This window comes from Mus pahari, chromosome 8, assembly GCF_900095145.1.
Source record: "Mus pahari chromosome 8, PAHARI_EIJ_v1.1, whole genome shotgun sequence".
Lineage (NCBI taxonomy): Eukaryota > Metazoa > Chordata > Mammalia > Rodentia > Muridae > Mus > Mus pahari.
In genome coordinates this window covers 108,582,618-108,592,887 of record NC_034597.1, presented here as the reverse complement: position 1 = coordinate 108,592,887, position 10,270 = coordinate 108,582,618, and the positions used below count along the sequence as shown (strand labels likewise).

The window sequence follows — 10,270 nt, the reverse complement described above, 5'->3', positions numbered from 1 at the left end:
TGTGTCCTCCATGTGTGTCCTCCATGTGTCCTCGGAGCAGACTAATGCATGGCAGCACGTGACCTCCTTGTCCTGTTCCAGTGCTGAGGAGAATGAACAGAAGGTCTTGCTTTAATGTGCATACAACTTTAAGATTAATACAGTTTCTCCCCTGACAGGGAGTCCCCACCTGAGCTTCCAGAGACATAGCTGACACCTCTTACGAGGACAGGAAATCCTGTTACTGCAGTTAGAAAAGGAAGGGGCTCCTTCCTCTGCAGGAGGGGAGGCGGCATCCATGGCCTCCTCCACCCTCTCCTTCTCTGATCCCTCTGCCAACTCATCCCTCATATGCCCTATGCACCAGCTCACCCACTCCACATGCTGAACACATCTAGCTGTTATATAGCTTCCCTTCACTGTTTGCCTTCATGTTTCAAGATCAGTTCACAAGGCTCGTTTAGCCGTCTCTTAATAATTCCTTCTCTTCCCCTTGGCAGATCGTGAAGGATGAAACCCTGGCTGTGCCTGCCGGGAATCCACTCATGACTCCACAGAAGGGAAACACACTTGACCACAGTCTGCACAAAGACCTCTTGGGTGCCATCTCTGGCATTGGTAATGCTCCTTTCTCTTACCAGCCCTGTCCTATGTCACTCAAACTGTCTTTACTCTCACATGTCGTTAATGGTGAATTAGGACTTGGACCTTCTGCCCTAAATATTCTTTTGGTGTGGTATTTCACAAGTGAAATGGTTCATGCACTGTAATCAGGAGTCTTGTGAGACTTCCTCAGTCGATTGGCTTTAAATCTTCGATTTTCATTACGCTTTTGGAAGCAGGCGATCCGCAGGTATTGGGGTGAGTGGGGATTTGCATGTAATAATGGAACCTAGGTGAGATGTGACAGTCTTGTTCATAATTCTGAAGGAGGTAACAGTTTGTGGCTGGAATTCAATCCTAGAAATCATTTTTCAGAGATCTTCTGTTCTTCCCCCACCCCACCCCCATGAAAAACAGCCCTATGGGAAAGAAAACAGATGGCATAAATCAAGACTCAACTAGAGACGTCTCTCTGAGGGGAAATGCACCTATTTACATTCTCACTAATTAAGCTGCAGCTTTAAAAAGACGATGATACACAGGGCGCCATACATATGCACACACTCACAGATGTAATCAAAGGATTTTAATAGGGGGCTCTCAGTTTGGTCCTCTCTGCTCCCCTCTGCTAACCACACTTCGAATATGAAGCATTCTACTGTGGCTAGTGGTTATACCACCCACTGATGCTACAAATTCATGGATCAGAAAAAGTGGTGCCTTTTCTGTAGGCTTAAATTTCTTTGCAACCTCTCTTCTAGCCCACCATCCAGCAGAGGTAGTAGAAGAGAAAAGTTATTAGGATATGAGGGAAGTTGACCTATTCAGCATTTGTTCTTTGGGGGCAAGCTCCATCTTCTTTGGCAGCAGTTCAGTCCCATAGCAAATACCAAATATGATTCAGCAGCTGCAGACCAGTCCTCTAGGCAGGCAGACACCAGGCAGGAACCAGCAGCTGTAGTTCAATCCTGAAGAATTCACCAGTCTCGCTCACCATCCATTCTTTGCGAGTTTCTCCCAGTGGTGTCGTCATTGTCACAGGTTGAGCTTAACAAAGCTTCGTAAGGTGAAGCCTGAATACCAAGGCGGAGCAAACCAAACCAATGTTCAGTGCTCGACTCCCACTGTCTGTGGGGTCACGTTTATATTCCTTTATCACAGGTATTTTCACATGTTTGCTATATCCAAACATCCTTTCACCTGTGTCTGCTTCAGGAAAACATTCTTTCAGGTGTCTGCTTTAGCAAGACATCCTTGTACCCCAGCAAAGGATCATTTGACATAACTAATTTTCCAAAGACACTAGAAGTTTCCACTTCACTTTTATCTACTGAATCCACAGGATTAAACCATGTTCCTGAATCTATGTTCTTCCCTTCTCTGGTGTTAATGTGGCATTTCAGAGAAGACATTGAAACAAGAGTAGACTGACTGGAGAGCCCATGCAGCGTCTAGATTTACTCCACACCATCAGTACTAGTCTGGAAGCCCGTTTGTTTTTATGCATAATTTTCATGGTTATATGCCCTCATATATATAAAATGTCCCATAAATATTGGCTGTTGTGGGCAGTTTCCTCCCTTCTGGGGCCTGCACACATGTTTCTGGCCTGGCCTGCTCTGCACAGGTGCTAAGCCACCGCTGTGAGTAGGGAGACGGCCTTTACTGTGTTCGCTGCCGAGGTTCTTGCACTAGCTTGGCTCAGACAGGTGTGGCTTTGCATCTGGGCTCCACCAGTGCCTGGTTGTCCCTGCTGAGTGTCAGCCTTGCAGCCTGTGTGTCCTTATCCGTAAGCTGTCACTGTGGGAGCAGGACATGAGAAGCAGGGTGATTGCCATGGAAAATACGTGCTACCATTGATGGAACTCAACTGTGTTGTGCATCCTTGCTTCGTAACTCACTCTCAAAGCCAAATGAGTCCACAAGCCCACCAATGTGTTTGAGCACAATCTTACTGCTCTGTCCTCTCTGGCCAGTACTCACAGTTCCACAAGGGGACATTGTAGACTGTGGAAGTGATCAAGACACAGCAGTGGAGCAGTTTGCTCATTTGATCCTCTTATTCAGAATTCGGTGTTAGGATTCAAATGGCAGTGAGGGACTTGCACTGCTGTGTGTATGTGGTGCAGTCATGAAAGGGACTTGGGACTGATCTGGTCACTTTTCTCTCATTATCGATTTTCCAGACCCGAACCCACATTTGCAGAAGCTACAGCAGGCTTCTTTACACTTGACTCTGTCTCTATGTACTCCCATCTCACAGTACCGATCCTTGTTCTTAGAAACATCTTCCAGGGAAGCCCCATCCGGGAACCAGGTTCTGTAGGATTAGTTTTGTTCCGGATGCTACAGTAGCTGCTACTCCTCAGGGACCCTCGGGGTGACTTAGGGGCTGCAGCTGATGCTTCCAGGCAAATGTGAAGAAGTCACATGGCCAGCCATCCTGAGAACAAGTCCCTCAAACCTCTTCAGAGCATGCAAATGAGAATGTCTAGAACTGTTCCTGGATAAAAAGCTCTCTAGATCCCATGTGCTTTAGAGGACAACCCCTCTTAGTTACAGAACTCCCCTCCCACCTGTTCCATAGTGAGCTGTTGGAAAAAGTGAAAGTGAGATGAGACAAAACTGTTTCATTCGCATGGTGGCGCACGCCTTTAATCCCAGCACTCGGGAGGCAGAGGCAGGCGAATTTCTGAGTTCGAGGCCAGCCTGGTCTACAAAGTGAGTTCCAGGACAGCCAGGGCTGCACAGAGAAACCCTGTCTCGAAAAAACAAAACAAAGAAACAAACAAACAAACAAAATGTTTCATTCATGTGTCCTTTAGGTCTTTAACATGCATTCCATGTGGGCTGGAGAGGCAGCTCAGTGATTAGGAGCACTTCTGCTCTTGCAGGCTCCCTTCCTGGCACTGTTGACTGTCTATAACTTCAGTTCCAAAGGATCTGATGCCCACTTCTGGCCTCTCTACAGGTACACATGCCAGCATGTGTATATGTGGTAGGCAAAGCAGCTACACACACACACACACACACACACACATACACACACACACACAAACACCTAGTTTTTGAAGCCATTACCTGTGAAAGTGACCCTATGATACCCATCAGTGTGTTAATTTATGAAATAAAAGTACAGTAATAAGAATAGTTTTTAAAGTCGGGCAATGGTGGTGCACACCTTTAATCCCAGCAGTAAGAAGGCAGAGGCAGGTGGATCTCTTGAGTTGGAGGCCAGCCTGGTCTACAGAGTGAGTTCCAGGACAGAGAAATGCTGTCTCAAAAAACAACCAAAAGTTTTTAAGAAACACTTGGAAGTATTTTTAAATAGAGCCTTTCCCTCAGCAACAGCACAACACACATTCTGAGAACAAATGAGCATGTGGAGTTTGAGTTACTGCATTTGTGTTTGTTTGCCTTAAATTAAGAGTACAGTTTGGAATTGGTTTGAAAGTCTGAGAGTGGTGGGTATAATGGCCATTTCTTGACCCCTTTTGCCTGATTTTCGTGCCCTGCTTCCACTCTGAGCTAAGGTGGCTTTAAGAGAATCATCCTTACCATGGGGCCCTAGCATGCACTTCTCTTCTCTCCCTTTAGAAAACTGTCACCCTTCCCTGTGACAGTGAAATGCTTGGGTGGGAGAAGGATTCACATGCACATCACATATCTTTAATCAAGATAATTAAACGCCATCTCCAGGTTGTCTGAGAGTAGCATTAGCCATGAAATTTAAAAGTTAGACAGCTAAGAGACGTAGAAAAACAGAAGTGGCTTGTTCTATCTGTCCATCCACCTGTCTCTCCATCCATCCATCTGCCCATCCATTCATCTGTCCATCTGTCCTATGTAGAAGTGTCCTAGTCTTTGTACAGAGCCCAGTTTCATACTGAAATCTACAGTGTCCTGTTGTGGGTTGGGTCTCTTCTAACACTGACTGCAGAGCCTGGCCTTCCTGCTGACGGTCTGTTGGTTCACAGGCTGCCAAGTCCAAAGAGTCATTTTTAGAGTGAAATTTCTTTAACTAAGAAATTTCTTATCTAAGCAGGAAGCCAGTTCATTACTTTAAGAAAGTCTCCATAGTTCAAAGCTGGAGGCTAGTTTCTACCTTCAAATAATGTTGTTCCACACATGTCAAAATGTTGTTTCCCAGTGAGAGTCCCTTCCTTCCTCTTGGAACACACACAGCCAGATACTTTCAGTTTACAGATTAAGGGTGGGTCTAACTGTCATAATAATCTTTTATGATATCTCCAAATCAAAACTAATAACCTTGTTTATCAGAATTGACTTGTCTGTTTACAGTTCTGTTGTTACAGGCCTTTAAAAACAAATAATACTTAATACCCCAGCAACTTAATAGGCCTTTCACAGACAATATGCTAAGTGACTGGGAAATTCTTGCATCTGTGGCTTCAGGCTGTTAGTTATGGGTTGCTCATGCTTGGTGGATGGATGCTCAGCCTCTATATTTGGACTTCTGGTCTTCACTTCCTGTTTCACTTCACTTGCTTTTTATCACAGCAAAATACCAAAACAGTTCCTCTGTAGAAATGCAGTTCCCAGCCAGAGCCAGGTGTCACCCTGGGTCCTTAGATTTTTAGAATGTCTTGTCACACTTCTGGGAATATCTAGGGGCAGTTTGCCATACAGGTTGTATACTATAGGCTTATGATATAGTTTAGTTTCCTTTTTTGCTTAACTGTTTGAGATGGATTTATCCTTTTTTCTTCTTGAATTCTATTCTGAAACAATGTATACTACAATAATGTATGTTATAATAATATAAATATGATATATGAAGTAATGAAAAAATATATTCTACAATAATGTATAACATAATACAAGTCTGAACAAAGATAGCTCCAGTAAGTGGATTAACTATGTTTCATAAGAAATGTCATTTTGATGTCTCCCATAATCACCTGGTTCTTGAAAGGGTGATGTAATGAGAGACTGGAGAGCTGGATCAGTGGTCAAAGCATTTGCTGCTCTTGCAGAGGACCCAGGTTCAGTTCCCAGCACCCACTTGTCAACTCACAAACATGTAACTCTAGTTCCAGGGCATCTAACACCTTCTGGCCTCCACAGACACTGCACACACATGGTTCAGTGTGTACCATACAATCATATATTTATACATATATGCATGTGTGTGTGTGTGTGTGTGTGTGTAGCAAACTTACACATAAAATAAAAAAAGGCAAAATAGTTGAATACAACTCTTGAGCCATGTGACCTAATAAAAAATTGATGTCCACAAAAACACTTCCTCTTAAAATTTAGTATTTATTTTTATTTTGTGCTGTCTAACAAAAACTCGGTCTTGCTTTAATTTCCTCTCAGCTTCTCCGTATACAGCCTCAACCCCCAACATAAACAGCGTGAGAAATGCCGACTCGAGAGGCTCTCTCATCAGCACGGACTCAGGGAACAGCCTTGCAGACAGGAACCCCGAGAAGAGCAACTCTCTGGATAAGGTGATTTCTTTTCACTTAAAACAGGGTTTTTGATCTCTAATGGAGGTAGCCAGTGTAAACTGTTTTACATTCTGCAGTTTACTACATGTGACCTTCTGTGTGTTTTTAAATGAGGTAGATGAGAGGGCTTCTGCTAGGATTGTGTCTCAATCATTGTCTCTGTGTGTTAGTGCACTGCTGGTAATGAAAGCAGAACCTTCTGCATGTCAGGTAGGCATGCATCCTGGAGCTCCCGTATCCATGGAGTCCCTTCAAATTCCGATCTCATTTCTAGGGTCTCAGATCCAGACAGTGTTTACGTGAAGCAGGTGGGAGCAAATGATTCTGGCATCTTTTAGAGTCTTTGTGTCTTTTGGGTCCAAGGCCAGCAAAGCAGATGGATCGATCTTACCCGAGCCATGGCTGACCCACTCTGGTTGGCTGTATCTACCCCTAAACACTCTTTCTTCTTCTTTTTAAATCTTTTCTATTCTCTGTTTTCTATTACTGTAGCTTCAGTCTATCTGTAACTTTGTAAGAAAAGGTAAAGGTTGATAATAACGTGGAACCCTGGTAGAGTTGTATCTCTTGGGGCTCTGTATCCCTGTTACTTTGAATTATAAGAGAGCTTTCTGCCAATAAACAAGCGATCCATTTAGGGGAGTGTGCCTCATTTGCAGAACATCCTTCCTCTACCTCAGCATCAGGTTTTCTGTGACTGGCACTGTCACGGTTGTCTTTAGGCACACTGTATGAGTTGCGACCATCTCAGCCTGGGTCTGTCATGATGTGTTGACTTCTCCCTTGACCCCCAACATGCCTCCACGTGTAGAGGGACAAGCTGCTCCGGAGGCACTCCGCCTGCGTGGTGCGCAGTGCTGAGGAGGAAGGGAGCAGCCCACCAGCCAGGAGACACCGGGTCACTGTGGATTTCTCCCTTCTCACAGTCCCACCTCTGCCAGAGGAAACGTTACTTGTTGCGCCCGTGCTCTCCCCACAAGAAGTACTGAGTTCTCTTATCACCTCTTGACTCAGTTTGAAGGCTTCCTGGTTGACCTCTAGCCTTTTACCACTAATGACTCCTATATTTCTCAAATAAAAACCATCACACATCTTATTAGTTGTATGTATATATATATTTTTTTTAATTGACCACCAACACCTTTTTTTTCCTATGATTTTTTCCACTTTTTAATTGGCAAAAAAGAAAGTAAAGAAAGTTCTTGATTTAAATCAAAAATATTTCAAATCTAGTGCGTGTTTCACCGGAGCTGAGATTTTTATTCGGTTCTTCCGATATGAACCTGCTACTTCCTAGTGGTAAAAGCGCCTTCTGCCCCGTCCTCAGCCCAGGCTCTCCAATCCTGCAGTCAGGCGGAGCTGATGATGGAGGCCCTCCGCAGTTTGGGGTGACTGGCGGTGCTGTGCTGTGCTGAAGTGTTCCTCTCAGGTGTTTCTCCATCTGTGCCCACAGCGCCACATCCAGTCTGTGCCCTGAGTGACAGCCCGCTCCTCGGGCTCACCTTGGTGTTGTGTGGCACCTTTGGAGTCCTCCCTCCCACAACGGACCCTCATGCACGTGCTTGCTTTCTTTTGCATGAGATTTTAAAGAAGTTGTTTTTTACCCTTTGACATAATGATAACTGCTCCTCCGGTGAGAAAGGTTTGTGCCTTCTGGCTTGTCCCTTTGGGACAGGACGGAGGTGCCAGGTTAGCAGGAGGCAGCAACAGTTGTGTGTCACACCCCGGTAAGGGGCATCTTTGTGAACTTGTGCCGTGGACTACCTCTCTTTGCAGTTGTGTGATCTGACTCAAAGTTAAAGACTCTTTTTCTCCTTGAAGGGAGATGAGTTGTGCGTTGTGGAGTAGAAAACTTACCTGCATTCCCTTCCAGCAGCAGCAGAGTGGCATGCTGGGAAATTCTGTGGTTCGCTGTGACAAACTGGACCAGTCTGAGATCAGGAGCCTGCTGATGTGTTTCCTCTACGTGCTGAAAAGCATGTCTGACGGTGCGTAGGGTTAAAACACAGATGTTTGGTTTTCATTGCTTGAATAACAACTTATTTTAGTGGCTTAGTTGAAAATTTCAAATATTTAAGAGAATTTCTTCCTTGTTTTAAAATGTGTATTAATTTGCTAAATGCAGTAGGAATAGAAACCTTGGTGTGGAGAATTACCTTTATCCCAGCAAATACTTTCTACAGTGGAACTGGGATTTCTTTTTAATAGTGTTTCACACAGCCCACGCTGGACCTTTGCAGCTGAGAGTGACCCTGAACTTTAGATCCTCCTGCCTCCACCTCCAGAGCCCTGGGTGAGGCACTGGCTACCACACCTGCTTCCCATTTATGCTGTGACAAAGACTGAAACCAGGGCTTCTAGAGGTGCCTCATTCTACAAGTCCAAGGTCACAAAAATATTCTCCATATTTTCTTTAAACATTTCCACAGTCAACCCTAGATAGCTACGTAGTCTTGGTTTTGTGTGTGGTGTATTGGCAACTGGGAAGATGCCCCGAGAAGGGAGTTTACCAGAGAAACAATGGAGCCAGTCATACAACACTCTGGCCTCCTTTGCCTTTTACTTTTACACTTTAATGAGTACCCGTGCTCCCTCAGGCTCTCTCCTTCCTTAGTCGCCTGCATCCGGAGCCAGGACTAACAGGGACACTGCTGGCCATTCTGCCTGGTATAGGCTGGCAGTATCTGAGCTCAGAACTCTCCAGGCAGAAAGAAGCTTACACCCTCACTGTTAGTCAGTGAGTCAGAGAACCTGCCCCTGAGAACCATTTCCACTTGGATGCAGCCTGCTTCAGCCATGACTCTTTATTTCGGGAGCTGGGAGACGTACTTAGCTTCCCTGCGCGTCTGGTGCTACATCCCTAAATGAGAACTCCAGTGCTCTGCATGGGATCAGAGTGAGGATGGCATGACCACATTCCTGTGAAATTGGGACGGCTTCTCTGAAGCACAACCTGGCACAGCTTCTTCCCTCTCCGTCCCCACTCCTGACAAGTGTGACAGAGTACAAAGTACAAACCCACAGCCCATGGCCTCTCTCCTCATCTCAGGCCCCAGGGAGTCAGACATTTTCCTGGAAGGAAATCTCTTTACCTGGTTTTCAGCTTTATGTAAAAAGGACCTGGTGTTCACATATCAAATGAGACTACTTTTTATACAGTAAAAGCTGAGGGCTCACATAGAGATTCAGATGTGGTTAGCATTTAGTATCCCGTATCTTTCAAGAATTTCTCCTATAGATGTAACCCGTGTGACAGGATTTTAGCAAAGCATGCTTATTATAGAACAAGCTTAGAAAGAAAAACAGAGCTGTATGCCTATGAATAGAAATCGGTTCGTTTCATTTTGGTACACCATGGAGAGTACTCTGCAGCTTGGGAACAACTGAGTAGATCCAATCTGTATATTCTTTTACAACTGGAAGGCAGGGCCCAGAGAGAGGATCAGCTGTTAGAGCATGCACTGTTCTTGCAGAGGACCTGAGTTCTGGAGTTCAAATGTTCTTTGACTTGAATAAGCCTGTCCTGTGTTATGCAGGAGAACCTGCTGGCATGGTTCACCTTTTGGTCAGATATAAAACAGGCAGCAATGGAGACCTACACTCTGGGGTCTATCCCCTCATCATAATACATGGTCATCTATAATGTGTATAATGTTTATTGTGATGCTGACCAAATAAATGCTTATTTTTAGATGCCCTGTTTACATACTGGAACAAAGCTTCAACTGCTGAATTGATGGATTTCTTTACAATATCTGAGTGAGTGATTTTATCATTGCCTGTCTCCTTTTTGTCTTTCTAGCTAGGAGGTGGGAAGCACACTGTATCCTCGGGGCAGGAGTACAGTGCATGGCACAGTTTCCTTCATGAGTCAGTCAGCAGCAGCCAGCCTTAATATATTGTAAATAATTGCCTGTGGCTGCTGAGATACCTCCCTGGCTCAGCCACTTCAGCAAAACTGTACAAAATGCATTCACTGTGCTGGTGGCTACTGTTTTTCTAAGTTAAATCTAGAACCTGTTTTATCTCTTCAGAATAAGCTTCTCATTTCTTTTAAGCTCATTATTTTTAGAAACACGAACCCATAGCATTTTTTTTCTAAAATTGCTGAGGGAAGATAATTTTTCAAATTCAGAATTTGTTTTTTTGTTTTGTTTTTTGTTTTGTTTTATTTTGTTTTTGTTTTTTTGTTTTTTTTTTGTTTTTTTTTT

The 10,270-nt window shown here is 44.3% G+C and overlaps 1 protein-coding gene across 23 annotated transcripts in view; it reads left to right on the top strand.

Moving 5' to 3' along the window:
- The window catches only part of Dock9 (dedicator of cytokinesis 9), a 258,321-nt gene that overhangs the window by 193,811 nt on the left and 54,240 nt on the right, over positions 1-10,270 (top strand). For 20 of the 23 annotated variants that reach the window (XM_021203261.1, XM_021203262.2, XM_029541772.1 and 17 more), the window contains exons 33-36: positions 480-597; positions 5,926-6,059; positions 7,933-8,047; positions 9,752-9,818. In XM_021203261.1, coding sequence (XP_021058920.1) covers positions 480-597; positions 5,926-6,059; positions 7,933-8,047; positions 9,752-9,818 — 434 coding nt within the window. The remainder of the gene's footprint in view (positions 1-479; positions 598-5,925; positions 6,060-7,932; positions 8,048-9,751; positions 9,819-10,270) is intronic. The other 3 variants (XM_021203260.2, XM_021203258.1, XM_029541769.1) reach the window with 1 other exon arrangement.